At 39.7% G+C, this 17,355-nt stretch overlaps 2 protein-coding genes across 4 annotated transcripts; one reads left to right on the forward strand and one right to left on the reverse strand.

Moving 5' to 3' along the window:
- Positions 1 to 3,493: 3,493 nt before the first annotated feature.
- CDC48B (cell division cycle 48B) lies at positions 3,494 to 9,045 on the forward strand. 2 transcript variants are annotated; one of them, XM_078579312.1, is made up of 11 exons: positions 3,494 to 3,850; positions 4,110 to 4,165; positions 4,394 to 4,543; positions 4,615 to 4,722; positions 5,225 to 5,324; positions 5,440 to 5,715; positions 6,842 to 7,011; positions 7,526 to 7,654; positions 8,094 to 8,190; positions 8,300 to 8,377; positions 8,612 to 9,045. In XM_078579312.1, exons 1-11 carry the CDS (start codon positions 3,671 to 3,673, stop codon positions 8,909 to 8,911), a joined length of 1,644 nt encoding a protein of 547 aa, XP_078435438.1. In that variant the 5' UTR covers positions 3,494 to 3,670; the 3' UTR covers positions 8,912 to 9,045. The 2 variants fall into 2 exon arrangements, with proteins under 2 accessions (XP_078435438.1, XP_078435439.1); XM_078579313.1 differs by lacking the exon at positions 4,110 to 4,165 and having other exon boundaries at positions 3,676 to 3,850.
- On the reverse strand, positions 6,782 to 14,345 carry LOC144706393 (tropomyosin). 2 transcript variants are annotated; one of them, XM_078579315.1, is made up of 5 exons: positions 14,142 to 14,345; positions 11,173 to 11,329; positions 10,592 to 10,721; positions 7,108 to 7,142; positions 6,782 to 6,992 (listed from the first exon to the last, which is right to left on the reverse strand). In XM_078579315.1, the coding sequence occupies exons 1-5, from the start codon at positions 14,310 to 14,312 to the stop codon at positions 6,979 to 6,981; spliced, it is 507 nt and encodes a 168-aa protein (XP_078435441.1). In that variant the 5' UTR covers positions 14,313 to 14,345; the 3' UTR covers positions 6,782 to 6,978. The 2 variants fall into 2 exon arrangements, with proteins under 2 accessions (XP_078435441.1, XP_078435440.1); XM_078579314.1 differs by having other exon boundaries at positions 6,782 to 7,142.
- Positions 14,346 to 17,355: the final 3,010 nt, after the last annotated feature.

Raw genomic sequence — 17,355 nt, forward strand, 5'->3', positions numbered from 1 at the left:
TCATCTTGAGGCAGTCTCTTGTCGGTGAACAATGTGGACTCATCAATTCGCTTCATGACATCCTCGATGTGTCGAGTTAACGCCCGCACAAGGAGGAGGACATCCCCAACAACAGACTCCTTTGATCTGCTAACATGATCTGTTGTGTACACAAAAGGTCCCAATAATAAGGCAAACTCCTTAAGAAACTCCCATTCTTCACGCAAAATATTTGTCTGGATACCCATTTGTCGTGAAGAATGCACCCACTACATCAATCACATCTCTCTTGGCAATAACTTCTTATAGCATCTCATGCATGCTACTCCATCATGCCGGGTAGTCAAGTGAGGGAAATCTTGGTTTTAATTTATGTGTCCTACATAGATCAGCATAATACATCCGTCGCTTTGTTATTCGACGAATAACTCGAACTATTGTTCTCACTTTAGTCACTACGTCCCCAACCGAACCGATGCGCAGGTGCAATGAGCCGTCCTTTTGGCCCTCCTCCACATCTGACTCACTCTCATACATTTCGGCAGTCATGCCAATATCACTCTCCTGCTCGATTATGGGTGCCACTAAAGGTATAGAAAAACTCTTCAATGTAGCTTGAACGGCGATTTTCACTATGTGTGCAACACATGGAACATGTTGCCTGGCACTAAACCCTATGCTCTGGTCATGTAATCTTCTTCCTAATATGGCCATCATTCTTTTGTTGCTTGATGTTTTATTAGTGGTAACCACACATACCTGCAATAGAAAGCCATTAAACATTATAAATTACATTCAATAGTCTTAACTACAATAATCTTAGCATTACTCACCTTTGAGACAAGTCCAAATTCTTCAAGCACATTGACAAGAATTTCTGCCATAAACCCCCATCGTGGTTCCCACAAAACTCGCGAACGGTGAGGAAAAGTTCACGATACGTCCAACGAGCATTGATCCAATGAACATTTATGCCTAGATGTCCACAACCATTTTCTGTCGTGCAACCATCGACTGTCACCACCACACGGTAGACGTCTGATAATGTGCACATGATCTCCACCTTCATCCTATCAAACAACTTCATCATTCATGCCTTAATGACTCGTGCACTAGGCGAGGGTACCTCACTCTGTTTTGCAAATCGCCATGTCTCTTTCCAAGCATCCGTATCAAACCAACGCCATGGCAAGTTTGTCCGACAGACTAGCTGACTAATGACATCCTTGGTCTCTTCTGGTTTTCGACCCCTCAATGGTCGCCTTCCACCGAAGAGACCCGATGTCCCGTCGTTTGTTAAGTCATTTATACATTGTTGCGTACTAGTGTTGCCCTTCAACCCATCATGTTTTGTTTGGATGAACAAATTTGAAATGGTGCCAAAAGATGCTTGTACTACCGTCTATTGGGCGTTTCAGATGGGCCACATTTGGATGAACAAATTTCATTATCATATGTCGAATCCCCAACAAGTGTAAAGTACGTAAGTATGGGTGATCATTTTAGTCGTCCATAGAGCTCCGACGTATCAGCAGTATGGTATGTTGGTAAGTCCTCAAACACCAAATCCTCATCTATTTGGGGTAAAGCGCTCTCCGCTGTTGACATGGCAGCTGGTTGGGTGAAGTGTAAGGTGTATATGTAATGTGCTGATGTTAAAAAAAGGGACTTTAAATAATATTCAAAATAAAATAAAATATCACCATAAATAATAAATTAGATGGTCTAGTATCCAATGATAACTAATTTATCAAAACATTCACTGATGGTCATTTTTAATATGACTTGGAATTTGGAATTTGATGATAGAACAATTGCACCAAAAATAGATGAGGTGCCAATTGTACAGAAACAGTGTGGACTGTATAGAAACATGTGTCAAGTGATAGACAAATAGATGATGTGGTACATAGGCACGTAGGTAAGAGTGAAATAAAGAAAGGTATTTTGGGCAATGAGGTGGAATAGTAAACATGTAGGTAGCTAAATGCTTATATATTGTGGCAAAAACTTAGATAAATAGATACTTTGATGAATGGATAGAAAAAATATAAATAGATAGGTGGATCTATCGATGGGTAAATCGGCAGATTCACAGATAGGTTGGTAGATCGATAGATTGGTCAGGTAGATAGCTATGGGTTACTTAGAAAGTTGGGTAGAGTGGTAAGTACTAGGTAAATATGTGGGCATGTATGTAGCTAGACACTAGACACATTGCCAGGTAGATAATTGTGTGAATATATACATTTATTTATGCATTCATAGATGAAACAAAATATGCAAATGAATAAATATACATACATACAATGAAATATACAGAGGAACATGGACACGAAGAGGGAGCTGAAGTAAGAAGAATAAAAATGACACTTTGAAAGGAAGTAGGAGACGATCACAGAGAGAAGAACTTCAAAAACATTCAACAATGCATCACATTACATCTCTATATAAATACAGATCGATGCATGATTGTAACATTGGTATTAAATGTGTGCGGCAACAGGCAATGCAGAATTATGTTTATTGAAAAAGATATATTCACAGTTATTTTGATGGGTAGATAGATTTGTAGGTACGTATATAGATGACATAGATGTATAGATGAACCCTTGTCGAGTTAGGTAGCTCAATCAGAAGTGGAGAACATACCTGAAGCGAAGGAGAACCCTTGTCGTGGTATGTGTCTGGCTCTGGCGTCTTGAACAGCTCCAGCATGTGTCTTCAGCAGTAGATCTTCAGCAACAACTCTTCACCTTCAGCAGCTCTTCAAGCAGCAACTCTTTGCCAGCACGTTTGGCTCCGTTGCCAACAGCTCCTCCACAATCACCAGCTCCAGCTCCACCAGCAATCTGGACTCCAACTCCTCTAGCCAAATCGTAGCTCCTCCTCCAAGCCAAACCACAGCCAAATCGCGCTGCAGAATCGAGCCCTAATCTGGACTCCAGCTCCTCCTCCTTAGACACATGTATTGGGCCAACAAAACATAAAAAGTAGTGTTGGCCCATGATGAATATTGTTCTCGTTATCCGATATCCATACATGATATCGGATTACGAAACAGTGAATAAAAATTAATTCGCTGAACGGAAACGGATAACAGACCCACAACAGAGAACGCCCAGAATTTTTTCCATCATCCGACATCGATATCCGATAACAGATATCGGATATCGAATACGTTCATGTAGATAACGAACTAACTTCGAACGAAACACTTTACATGTTTGGCTACCAGCGCCCAGTTTTGTATCCATTATCTGAACGGTCGTTCCCTAGATGGCCCCATCTAAACCAGTATGCAACAAAACTACCGACGTCACAAACACTGTTGTCGACGTTGCCATCTCCTTAAAAACCACCTCATTACGAGGCAGATAAATGTTCACAATTCTTTTCTGAAATTAATTTTGTCATATTTTGTTTGTATCATCCTTTCAACTAAGAACTTGGTGAACAATGACAAGGCCTCTAGTAAATCATAAGCCAAATTAGAAAGCTAACCAAGGGTTAATCATGGCATTTGGTGCTTTCTACTTAGAACATCCTTTGCTATGAGGTCGAACTCCACCGACCCATCTCACTAAATCCTTTGTAGAACCTCCGTCCTCCATCTTCAAAGTTCTTTCCCTCGCTGATTTCAAAACTATCATCTTTGCGACAACCCTCGATTGTTGATGACGGTTTCGCCATGGGTAAAAATCTAGAACAGAGTTGGAGCGCCGAAGAGGCCATCGCCGGCAACAGGGTTGCTCTCCAAGCTCTTAGAGAACTGATCATCTATCCTTTAATCTATTCTCGAGAAGCTTCAATCTTAGGACTCAAGTGGCCAAGGGGATTGCTGTTGTATGGTCCGCCGGGCACCGGAAAGGTTCTTCTCTAATCTTTATGGTTAATTCTTTGCTTACTGTTTCGATTATACATTGCTTTCCCTTCGAATATGTGTGTAAAATATAAATCTGAGGTAGTATATATGTGAAACTTAATGTATCACAAAGAGAAATTCTAGATTGAGATACGAAAAAAGAGAGTTTTTGGAAATGTTATCGTTTGCAGGATACATGTTTGCATAAATTTCCCGCTGTTATACTGATATTCCTCTTTATTCCAATGGTAACGATGAACATCAGACCAGCTTAGTTCGTGCTGTTGTGAAGGAGAGCGGTGCATATTTGACTTTGATAAGGTAACTGTTAGATTCAAGTGATTACCAACTGTGTTAAAAGCTATAGCTGATTGCGAGGTTGCTACTTTTCATCTTTAAGAAAGATATTGTACTTCAACAGTAACCAATGGATTTCATTTATTTATTTTTCAATAACTTTTACTTTCCAATCATCTTAGACCTTGGGAGTTTCTTGTCAAAATTATGAGTATATTTTGAAATAATGTATTGCAAATACTTTCATTGTAGGCCTCAAGCAGTTCATAGAGCCCATGCCGGGGAGAGTGAGAGATTTCTTCGAGAAGCATTTTCTGAGGCTTATGAGCATGCCACAAAGGGAAAACCGTCGGTGATTTTCATTGATGAAATTGATGCCATCTGCCCTCGCCGTATCTCAGGGTATTTTAACATTCTGATTATCATCATCTTTTTTCTGAAATTTAATTGTACATTTTTCTACTTTTTTTCAGGAGAGAGAATGAAGCTCGCATAGTTGGGCAACTCCTTACCCTGATGGACGGATTCAATGATTCTTCAAGATCCGATAATCGCGTGGCTGTCGTGGCATCAACCAATAGGTGGGAAATTGTACCTATATGATACGAACCTTGATCTAGGCTCGTATCGGAAGGAGGGTAGAGGACGAGGCGAGGTAGAAGTTCCTGGGGTAGAGAGGTGAAACGGGAAGGATAGGAGAGGAGGCTGAGCAGAAGGGGTCGGGATCGGCCAAGGACGAGCTGCCTGAAGACGCGGTGAAGTAGAGACGATCACGAGGGCAGGGGATCGTTGAGGGAGAGAGGGAGACCAGACCTAGACGAGGAGAGGGAAGACAAGAAAACCTTACTTCCATCTACTTCTTGGCTGCCCTCCTAAAGGGAGGGCATCCCTATTTAAAGGAAATATATAATAGCCAAATGACTGAAATGCCCCTGTGGGCTAACATGACGAAACTACCCCTAGATAGGTTGAGGATCCTCTCAAGGATCCTATCACTATAATTGCTTCATAATTTTAGTAAATTATTGGGTTCATGCGATTTTTTAATTTTTCCTTCATATCTTGAAAGTTATCTCTGTTCAGGGTTGATGGAGTTGATCCTGCACTAAGGAGACCTGGACGGTTCGACTCGGAAGTAGAGGTGTCAGTTCCCAGCTCTGAAGAACGCCTTCAGATCCTTGAGGCAAGAATTTTATGAGCTTTTTAAAACTTTTTACTACCTACACTGAATCTTCGTTTCTTTTTTTAAATACCGTTTCTTGGGGATTAAAAAAAATTTTTGTTATAATTTGTGACAGCTCTGCACAAGGAAGTTGCAATTAGATGAGGGGGTGGACTTGCATGCCATAGCCTCGTCTTGCAACGGATTTGTGGGTGCTGACGTGGAAGCTCTGTGTCGGGAGGCGGCGATGGCTGCGTGGCGGAGGTCACGTGGTGGAGCGAATTCTCACGTGATAAAGATGGAAGATTGGGAATATGCAAGAAAAGAAGTCGGGCCTAGCATTACAAGGGGGATTGCGAAGGAGGCTTTTGGCGTATCCTGGGATGATATTGGTGGTCTACATGAATTGAAGGTTTGTCTATGACTCCATAAACCTCTTTTTTGAAACTTTATGAATCTTTGAATTTTTCTATTTTTATGGACTGATAACCATACAAAGTAATGGGTGTGCTATTATTACATTAAAAACTTGTATTGATTTACTCTGAAATGTCATATGCATGCCGTCCTTTTCTTTTGAAGGTCTACTTGCATGGTTCTCTGACAAGGAAAAAGAGAGGTTACCTTAAACTCTAAGTTTTATTTCAGTTAACATTTTATTTCAAATGACGAAGTTTTATAGAACATAAGAAACTTCAACAAATTGGTCTATGATTTTAAAAACATAAGATATCTATGAAGTTATCAAGTTGCATCACCAAGCTTCGTTTGTCTTGAAAGATATACAAATGAATGATTCGTTATTGCTACATTTAGAACTGATCTTAATTTCCACCAAAATTTTTATACACGTGCCATCTATTTCTTTTGATATTCTACTTACAAGGGTGTAGTAATAAGGAAAAAAGTGAGAGAATTCGATACGAAACATTTTACATAATTTCGCATTTTATTTGATGTGGCGAAGTTTTACTGTGACTCAGGATTCCCCACAAGCTGTTGAATGGTCTGTGACTCCAGAAACGTTAAATATCTGTGAATTTTTTTCTATTTTTATCTTCAAGCTTTGTATGACTTGATAGCCATCTTCAAGCTTTGAATGACTTGATATAAAAATGAATGGTGCGTAATCTCTACATCAAGAACTGATCTAAAATTTTTCGAATTTTTTTTACTCATGTCATCTAATTCCTTTTTAAAGATCAACTAACATGGCTCTCATAATTAGTAAAAAAGTTATATTACCTGAAATTCAATGTTTTATACTTACTCGCATTCTATTCAATATGGTAAAAGCTTACAGTAACGAAAGAAATTCCGATAAGCTGTCGAGTAGCCTACGGACTGAAAACCTTACAAATCTGTGAACTTGTGTTAAAATTAATGGTGCGTTATTTCTGCATTAAGAATTCTTCTTAACAGTCTCCAAATGTGATGGACATTTCATCTATTCTTCTAAAAGTAAATGGAGATTTAAGAAAATGCAAGGTCTTATATAATATAAAATTATTTTATATGGCGAATTTTTACTGTAACAGAAGAAACTACAGCAAGCTGTTGAGTGGCCCATCAAGCATGCCAAGGCGTTTGAGAGACTGAAAATTTCGCCCATTCGTGGGATTCTCTTGCATGGTCCGCCAGGATGCTCGAAGACGACGCTAGCAAAAGCTACGGCTCATGCTGCCCAAGCTGCATTTTTTTCATTTAGGTTGGGTTCTGAATTCCTCTCTTTTCATTGGTTTCATTCATAAATCACGACTACTAATTCATGGGAAAACTGTGCCGCATTATCTTTGTATATTACCTACTTCCTTCAATGAGCTGCTGGATATTATAATCCTGCGAAATGAAGAGTTCAATTATATCTCAGAGATAAAGAGTTCATATTATGATTAATATAAACCCTTAAAAAGAGGTGGAGTAGTAAAGGAAGAAAGAACTGAGGAGAATGAGTGTAATCTATGGAAAAGATATAACCTTTCAAACGTTTGTTATGTTACCTTGTTGTGCTCGTGTTCTACATAAAGTGAGTGTTTATTTTACATATATCTGTACCTCCATCTTTCTCTCCTCTAACAGCTCAAGGGTCCTCAGCGCGCCTGTTCGATAGCAGATTGAAAGGGTTCTCTGCCAAGAGTCCTGACAGTTTCATCTTGTAGATTTTAAATCAGACAGTTTGATTTCATGTGGTAGTCTTGTATAATTGCTCTGTCCATGTGCAGCGTTGCTGAATTGTACTCCAAGTATGTGGGAGAAGGGGAGGCCTTATTGCGCCGGGTTTTCCTCAAAGCCCGCCTTTCTGCTCCCAGCATCATTTTCTTTGATGAGATTGACGGTATCGCTCCGACGCGGTGAGAATGCATCAAATGCTCCAACATTTTTCTTTTCTGTCTTCGAAATGGTTCAAAATCCAGTGTTTGAATGCTCTTCTGCAGGCTTCCCCCTCGATACTCTGTCATAAAATGCCTTTCAGGGCACTTGTTCTGTCATTCTTTGTTTTCTGAATTTTTTAGGTTAGTGAAGATGACTTAATGAAAAAAACTGGTATTAGTGGAAATATTCATATCTATCCTTTCATCTACGACCTACCTTTCGAAGTATCCGAATTCTAAAATTCTTTACTTCTTTGTCTTCAAAAATGATTACAATTCAATAGCTGCAGTCATTTCAGCATCCCTCCCCTTTAAATTCCGGCATCAATGCCTGTTAGGGCATTTTATTTGACAATTTATAAGTGAAGGTTAAGAAAATATGGTATTAATGGAACTATATTTGTTTCTATCTCTTCAGTAGCGGCCAGGGTAGCAGCTCAGGAGGGAATTCTTCCGTCGGCGAGAGGCTTCTGTCTACTCTGCTCACAGAGATGGATGGTTTGGAATTAGCAAACGTCTGCTAATTTTTCTCCTTTAACCAATTATCCCCCAGATTAAACCGATTTCTGCATAATTTGAGCCCAATAATCCCCCATACTTAACCCTGAATTACTCCAATTTCAGGGAATTCTTGTCTTGGCCGCCACCAATCGCCCTTATGCTGTTGATCCCGCTCTCCGGCGGCCAGGCCGGTTTGATCTGGTACTTACTGTTTGCATATATCTCATTTTTAAAAATCCATCTGCTCTCCGGCATCCATGCCACTTCAATCTGGTACTTACCGTTTACTTATATTTATAAATTCATTATGAATTTATGAATTGCTAGATTCAAGCGCTTACCAACTGTGCTACAAGTTATAGCAGATATCGAGGGCATTACTTTTCCTCTTTAAGCAGGATGTTGTGCTTGAATATAAATTGTTCACCTTTTTAGGTGATGTACGTGCCACCACCAGATTTTGAGGGAAGACGAGACATACTCAGAGTGCACACAAGACGGATGGTGCTGACGGAAGATGTTGATGTCGAGGAAATTGCAGCGGATACTGACCACTTCACTGGTGCTGACCTGGAGGGACTGTGTAGAGAGGCGGGCATGCTGGCACTCAGAGAGGACAGGTCAGCATGCTGCGTATCGGCTCGCCACTTTTGGGCTGCCAGGGCTTGCCTCAGGCCCTCTTTGACCCAGTCTCAGATTGAGGAATACCTTTCTTTTATGAAGACCGTTCCGTGATGTCATTCCTCCCTTTTTTGGGGGCTCCCTTGGTTCAGCAAGAGGTTCAAGGCTACCCTTTAAATTTTCAAAATTAACTTGTGTTGTACAGACTTTGCTTCTCTTCTACCTTTTCCCTCTCTCACACTCTCTCACACTATCTCCCCCTCTCTCTCTATATCTCCTTCTCTCTCTCTCTCTATGTCCCCCTCTCCCGCTTTCTCCTCTCTCTGTATCTCCTTTTCTCTCTCCCTCTATGTCCCCCTCTCCCTCTTTCTCCCTCTCTCTCTATCTATCTCCCTCTTTCTCCTCTCTCTCTATCTCCCTCTCCCTCTTTCTCCTCCTCCCCCTCTTTCTCCTTCTCTCTCTCTCTCTATCTCCTCCTTCCCCTCTTTCTCCTTCTCTCTCTCTCTATCTCCCTCTCTCTCTCCCTCTTTCTCCTTCTCTCTATCTATCTCCCTCTCCCTCTTTCTCCTTCTCTCTCTCTCTATCTGTCTCCTCCTCTCCCTCTTTCTCCTCTCTCTCTCTGTCTTCCCCCATCTCTCTTTCCATCTCCCTCTCTTCCTTTCCATGTCTTCTTATATGTGCTGGTACACAAAACAATGCTATTCATAATTATCTGAAGATAACGGTAGGTCTAATCTTCATGAACCCCTCTTTCTCTCTCTCTATCTATCTCATTCCCTGTCTCTCAATCTTTTGTTGGCAGACAACCAATGCCATTCAGAATACGCTGAAGATAACGGCTGAAGATGCTCATGCACATTTTTTCTATCTTTCCATCTATATTTTTTGGCAGACAATGTTAATCAGGGTACTCTGGAAATAACGGCAGTTGCAATCTTCAAGAACCCTTCACTCTCTCTCTCTCTCTCATACACATTTTTGTCTATCCTTTCTTCTCTCTGTCTATACTTCTTTGGAAATGCTATTCAGAATACTCTGCAGCTAATTGTCTCGCTCTATCCTTCCCTCTTGTCTTTCTACATTTTTTGGCATGCAAACAGTGGCATTCAGAGGACTCCGAAGATAAGGTTGCTCAAATCACCATGAGTCCCCTTCTCATGCACACACATACTCTCTCTCTCTCTATCCTTCCCTTCGCTCTGTCTTTTTATAACTTTTGGCAGACAACAATGCGTTTCAGAGTACTATGAAACTAATGGATGCTAAAATCTCCATGAACCATTCATTCACTCTCTTCCTCTCCATCGCATCCTACACTACTGTGAGGTGATTAACAATGCTTGTCAAAGTACTCTGAGACTGATGCTTCCTCATGTTAAATGAACCATAACTAGGGTTCTACCCTTTGGTCAACCTGGCGTCAGCCTAACCAACCCGCGGATAGACTAAGCTGTCCCCTCTAAGAGGTTAGGTTGGGAGTCAAAACGACTTCAGATTGGGTTAACTTTGGGCAATCAACCTGCCTTGACCTGGGTTAACTTAATCATTGGAGACCTCGGTCAACTAACCTGACCCGCCCAAGAAGGCAGGTCAGGGGTTGGGTTGACTCTGGATTGACTTGACTGACCGTCTCGACTGGGCCCCACCACCTGACTCCGATTAACCCTAACTCCATATCTCTGTATGTGCACACTTCTGTCAAGGTTACCAAATGCTGCAGTTGATGATCCTTCAAATCTCCAATCAACATCTCTTACTCTGGGGAGATACTGAGGGGCCAAACAATTTGCTTACCCGTTTCCATTGCCAGATTCTTTTCCCCCTAGAGTCCGGATTATTGCTTCCAAAACCTTGATCTCGCTGTCTTTCTTGGAGATCACCTCTTGCTTTGCACGAAGCTCTTCCATATGTAGCTCAAATACCTCTGATAAGATAACCATAAAAAGATCCGCCAGTTAAGCTAAAAAAATGATGCACTTTTAATTTTTTGATAATTTAAATACATCAACAAGATATCACTTATCTTGAGCATCATGAACAAAATATCAGGAGTTTTCCCAATTCTAAGGCCAATAACGAAAGATCATATTCTCTCAATAGTTTTTGTCTAACTTTTGGAAGAATGGAGGGAGAGAAGGCAAGGCGACGTGAAGAGTCAGACGCCCTGGAGCTCAAAAGGAAACTCAAAAGGCTCATCTTTTACTTCGCTCTATCAGCCTTAAATAGACTGATATAGACACACACTTTGACATAAAACTCCCTAATAAAGTAGGGAGCAACATTTTAACCCTGCTGTCTAATAGTTCTTTGTGTAACTTTAAAGTTTGAAATCCATATTAAAATAATAAGAATATTAGTTATGGTGAAATTCATACTTGTGGTGTTCTCAAGCTCTTTTGTGATATCCTGAGCACGCAGCTCAGCAGCTCGCTGCGCTGCTTCTGCCTGCCGTTTCTCAGAACGGGCCCGGGCTGCAGCCGAAATAGCATTGTCAAGCTCCCGTTCAAGAGTTTCCACCCTCTGCTGAAGTGACTGAAACAAGAAAAAAAATGCGGGATTACTGAGCAGACACTAGTAAATAATTTCTTTTATGATTCTCATTTCCTTATTCGCTTCCTGACAACTGATCCTCTTTTCTGCCATTACTTTTACCCTTCCACTAAATATCGGTAATAATGTTCAATAAATGCACGCTTTCAATGAGAGAAATTGGCCCAAAGCGAGGTTGATGCCATCAGGGTAAGGCATGATACCACAAAAAGCTTTCGATGAAATAATCAGGAATATAGTCTCAACTAAGGCACGACTGCAACTAAAACCTTAATCATAATGGTCAACTTTTGAGAGATTGGAAAGAATCTTGGAGAGAATGTTGATGTGGGGGGTTGAGGGCTGTCAAATAGAGCAAAAAACTGGGACACACATACGTTCATTCCATTTCATCTGCCTTAAAAGAAGATTGATTTTTATTAGTTTAAATGAAAACTCTTCTTGATTGGGGATACTTCCCTGTCGCCTAACAATATGCCTAATCATTTGATGTATTATTGAAGTCTTCATCATACTCATAGTAATCGGAGATCCAATGATCCCTCAAAGAGAAACCTTTATTTCCTCACGAATAAAGCATTCATAAAAACATGAAAGACGTCCATGAAATCATTAAGGCAAGAATAATATCAACGGGGCAATACTAGAACAAAATGATACCTCCTTGATATTATCTTGGAAAACCTTGGGAGTATTCCCTTTTCACAGTATCCTTCCAATCCAGAGATATCAAGAAGGGAAAAGAATAATGTCTGACAACAACTCAATTGAGAGGAAGATTCGAGTTCAACAGTAGATGCTTACAAGGGTAGAGGAGAATTTAAAGAAACAAGAGTGGAGCACCGCTATGAGATGGAATCAATCCTCCCACCTTCTGTTAACAGGAATTTTCCACAAACCAGCCCTCAGCTGAGGCTGTCTTGAAGAGAACCCCCTTTCTTGACAATCCCGGTCCTGCTCTTCCCCTTCCCCTTTTATTTATAGGATTCTGTCCCCGTGATCACTTATCCTTGCTGTTTATCGGCACATCCCCCATAGATTTTTCAAAAGAATGTATCACAAACTACGAGGTAGACCAGCCTAGAAAAGTCAAGGGAGTATCTTATATGGACCACAGATCTGGGAAGTTCATTACAATTCTCAGATTCTTTCCAGAAGCAATTGTAGAACCAAAAGTTCCCTTGAAATAGAGGTAATGAAGATCTAGGTCTGAAAGAAATAATTCAGAAGAAAAGGACATTTCAGAAAGCATTTCTCCTAAAGTCATCCAATAGATGCAGAGAGAATGATAAGACGAGCGAGAAAATCAGGAGCTGAAGTGATTACAAGACTACAGTGTCTGATGCTTTCCCTGTGGTATAAAGGGGAAGGAATCATTCGTCCCGAATGGGCTGGTCCCCTCCAATGTGCCAGAGTGTAAAGACATGCATTGGGACAAGCCGCCTGAAGACGTGGCGAAGTAGAGATGATCATGAGGGATGAGGATCAAAGATGGAGATACGCGACTTAAACATTGAGGGTAGGAGATAAAACGGAGTTCAACTTCATTTTTCTTGGCTGCCTTCCTAAAGGGATAGCTTTCCTATTTAAAGGGAACACATATAACAGGGAAATGACCAAAATGCCATAAGTGGGCTAACATGGCAAAATTAACCCTATTTAGGATGGGGATCCTATCAGAAAATCATAACATACAGCAGATCTAGGGCGCTCATTAACATTCTCACATTCCCCAGACTCATGGCAAGGTGTCTCCCCCAAAATGCTGCAAGGACTCTTCTAATAGGTTCTGATAATCCGAGACTCTCTCTGCAAACTCTTAGGAGTCAATCGTTTGGAGGGATAAAATCAACGACTGTTGCTTCTCACAGATTATTCTACTTACCAAGGACATGCCAGCACATGTCATTTCTCCTTTGATCAAAATATGAAGTTTTTACGGTTTAATAACTATTAACTTCCTTTCAATGAACGCAAGAAGACATCCATACAGCACACCCAAACTTGGGCCTTTTTTAACATATTATTCTGCATTTCTAAGTCAAGAAAATGGGTCCTAGGGAAAGCCTGTTTACATTTACGGTTTACACATTTCAATCAAACGGTCAACCTAGATGTCAATTTCACTGATCATTTTGTGCAGAGATCATGGCAATGTGTATTCGGATTATGTTGTGAAGAATTATGAACTCCTATACTTCAAGAATAATCGAAAATAGATTGATACAATATAAAGGGAACCCATAAACAAAAAAGGTTCACGTTTTTCTCATTCTACGGAAACAGTATCTGAAAACTAATCTCTAACAGGGGCATAAAAAATCCTCCCAGAAAACTTCAATTCGATTCTAAAATTTTCCCATATCCTTCCATTCTATTTTCTACGAAAGATTTCAACAATGGACATATTGTCTTAGATGTCGTCTTTCAGATGGTTCCATTGATTTCCGCCGCATAGGGAATCTAAAGCATAACACACACACAAGCTCATTAGAAAAATACTCTTTTGAACCTTTTCTAATATTTTTTGTAGCATATATCCTTATCCCCTGAGTCGGAGCATGCGTCTAATCTGAATCCGATTACCTTCACAAACACCACAGACATGCAACTCGACCATCAACCTTGAAATACCACTTATCATATCCTACGATAATATCAACTGTTTAAGTCAAAGACCGCATTTTGCTCACCAGTCGAGACTCCGATTAGACCATGGAAAAGAGACAAGTAAACACGAAGTCAAATCACGAATTAAATTCCAAAAAAAATGAAAATCGTCAAGGAGATGAACCTTGATGATTCTAGCTTGATCTGAGATGAGAGATGCCTTGGCGTAGGTCTCCTCGTCCACAAACTCGGCTTTTTTTGTCAGCAATTTCTGAAGGGAATCCAAATTTCCTCCCATCTCCGACAAATTCACGATCGCCGCCCGCCATCTCTCTCCCCCTTTCTGATCTCCCATCCTCTTCTCCTTCCTCTCTCTCGGCCAACTCGACGATCGTGTTGATCTTAAATGGGCCTTAATTGGGCTTGCATGGGCTTAAATGGGCCTGATTCTTATCAGTTTGGCCCATAAGGTTCTTTGTTCTTAGCCCTTGAGACCTAGTTTAATCGAGGGGGCTGGCTCTAAGCCTTCCAGATCCCTTGTCCTCTATTTTTTCCCAACTCCTTATATATTTGGCCCCAGTTATAGGGATGGGAAGTTTGTTATTTGTTGACGAAAGAACACTCAGAAATTATACATCGTGTTTGCCGTGTTCTTTCAGTTTGTTCGGCTGTTACAAATAAATTAATGGGGAGATAGTTATTAAATATATAATTTCTATGCTCATAAGATGTGATCACCATAATTTGTAGGGCTATTACCTATATAGTTCCGGATCGTCCGGGACGTGGACGATGGACGGGAGGGGATGGAGATCATCCCGTCCGACGTCCAGATATTTCAACTTTGTCCAAACTGTCCCGTCCAGGGATTCATCCATTGAAGAAAAAAATCGCCTGCGTCCCGACTTTGCCAGTTTTGTCCCTTCCGGAGAAAAACTGTCCCGTCCCTTGTCCTGGACGAAAAAAATCATGTTTTAAAATTTTAATATACTTTTCTAAGTTTTTTGGGGAAATATCGAGGAAAGAGAAAGCGGAGAGACATATGTACAATTACTTTTGGGCGGCGTCAGTTTGCACGCGCAAAAAAAAGGGACTTTGACGCAAAATGTTAAGGAATTGATTAAACGATGCCATTTGGCAAGATCTCAACCGTCGGAAGCGGATCTGACGGATTTTCGTCCATCCCTTACTGTCCATCATCCGAGACCTCTAGACGGATGGTTTTTTTGTCCAACGATGGGTAAACCGTCCCGTCCGTTCGTCCCCAGATGAATTTCCATCCCGGTTTTCGTCCAATCTCGCAGAGGGGACACTTTTTCCTTCCTGGGACAAAAAAACTATCCCGTCCGCAACCCGGCACTATAATTACCATCCACCTAATTATAGATCAAGATGTACACACACAAAAATTAGCATTTTACCTAGCTTAATCCATGACATTCTATGAGACCGTTGTGGCCGACTTTTTTTAGCTCATAGTTGAATTTAAAGTCATCTTATTAATTTTATTTTTTGCCTTCCACCCTGCAATGAACTTTGGGTGACTCTCATTGTTGACCATATGAGACTTGATAGGATCACGAGATTCAATATTTGGAGGTCATTCAAAGTTAGTAATAGATCATGCACCAATGCTAGGAAGTTCAAAGAGGTATGGATAACCCAGGCCTGGACCAGTAGTTAGGGATGGTCACATGATTCAAGGCAAACAACTCATCCCTAGTCACAAAATTTTGATCTCCCCAAACCCTATTTATTTTGGGTGTGGTTCAAAATTTGGGCATGAATTCAAACCAAACATCACCCTCTTCCGCCTCATCAAAGTACTGGGACTTAGTGATGATTCAGTGGTTTAGGTTAAAATATTGTTCTAAGGTTCTGATTTATGCAAAAAAAAAGTATAAAAATTTTCTTAATAAACACATAATGAGTAAGGACCAATTATATGTCTAATTTCATGAGAAAGGCAAACTAAATTAAATAAAAAATTAAACATTTATTTTTAAAGTAAATTATTTAAAATTTTCATGATTTTTCAAAATTGGGAACATAAAGCAAAAACTGTATTATAAATAATTAATATACCTATACTTGTGGGGCTTCCTGGTAACAATAATGAGTACTCGCACATGAAATGACTGATATATCAGATATTAAGGGTAATTTTATCATCCAGGACTTCTAATTATTAAAAAAATATTAGAAATTATCACTGCGATCATAAAGTGAGTGAAGGTCGAATCCACAAGGAGCACGTATTAAACAATAATATATTTTAAAGTACACTTAATTTTACAGGATTATTATACCACTTTTGGGAGTTAAATATAATTTAATAAAATAAACCCAGCAAAAAATAATTAAAAATAACTCTAAAACATTGGAAAAATAGTTTACTTGATTAGCCCAATTTATTCATAATTGGTTAAGTATTTTTTAGAATTTTAATGGATTTTATATTAGGAAGTACTAATTATTATATTTAAATACATTGGACTGCTCTTCGGCAACCGCGAGCGACAATTGATAGGCGTGGTGTGAAAGAGTGAGTGTGTGAGTTTTATCGTCAAGGATTGGAGCAGAGATGATTATGGAGCTGCGCTGGCGAGCAGTGGAGTGAGGCGAATGATATAGACTTTATCATCATGGATGGCAATAGAGATGTAGGCAGATACATGTTGCTGAGTGGAAAAATTGGTGGTGGAGTGTGTGATGGTGAAGGCCAAGGCTATCGATGCTGGTAACCTAGCAAAAATGACAAAGACATGCGTTTGAAAAGGCAAATATCATACTAACCTTGTCGTTAGATGGCCAGCATGTCGAGTGGTGCTTTCTCTTCATGAATATCAATCTGAATGTGACTCCTTCAACACTTCTCGCTTGGGATCCAAGAATGGAACCAAAAAAGGTTTCAAATGAGCAAATCACTAAGCTAATCATAGTTAAGACACACAATAAAAGGGACACCTTTTTTACAACGATGGATGAGTCTATTTATAGATCAGGTATGTGAATGGATGGAGTTGAAAAAGACAAAACTGTCCTCAAATTTTCAGGCTGAAATACTGTCTATATCATTAGATGTTACAATTTAAAGTTAAATATTTATAATTCTTGATTCTGCCTCTCATCTTGGATTTGTGTAGGGGACTGCCACCATTGCATGAAATTTTAAGACGATTGAAAAAATCGAAAAAATCCTAATTTTTAAAATGAAAACATATCTTGAAACTTATATAAATATTTAAGTCATGAATTTAACGTCACAAAATTTCATTAAAAAAATTAAAATTGATAAAAATCAATAAATTGTTCCAAAAATACAATAAAAATCTAACAATATTTGAAAAATTAACAATATTATAAATAATAAAAAACTTTCTCTACAAATGAAATGT

This window comes from Wolffia australiana, chromosome 8 (genome assembly GCF_029677425.1).
Source record: "Wolffia australiana isolate 7733 chromosome 8, ASM2967742v1".
NCBI lineage: Eukaryota > Viridiplantae > Streptophyta > Magnoliopsida > Alismatales > Araceae > Wolffia > Wolffia australiana.

What these genes read in the sequence shown, in the direction of transcription:
- LOC144706393 (XM_078579314.1), bottom strand. Translation starts at nt 14,312, where the DNA reads ATGGGAGATCAGAAAGGGGGAGAGAGATGGCGGGCGGCGATCGTGAAT. An exon ending in AGAGCTTGAGAACACCACAA is followed by an intron (nt 10,722 to 11,172) that starts GTATGAATTTCA and finishes TTATCTTATCAG; the next exon opens with AGGTATTTGAGCTACATATG. An exon ending in GAATCTGGCAATGGAAACGG is followed by an intron (nt 7,143 to 10,591) that starts GTAAGCAAATTG and finishes TTCATTTCGCAG; the next exon opens with GATTATAATATCCAGCAGCT.
- CDC48B (XM_078579312.1), top strand. Translation starts at nt 3,671, where the DNA reads ATGGGTAAAAATCTAGAACAGAGTTGGAGCGCCGAAGAGGCCATCGCC. An exon ending in AACGCCTTCAGATCCTTGAG is followed by an intron (nt 5,325 to 5,439) that starts GCAAGAATTTTA and finishes AATTTGTGACAG; the next exon opens with CTCTGCACAAGGAAGTTGCA. An exon ending in GTGGTCTACATGAATTGAAG is followed by an intron (nt 5,716 to 6,841) that starts GTTTGTCTATGA and finishes TTACTGTAACAG; the next exon opens with AAGAAACTACAGCAAGCTGT.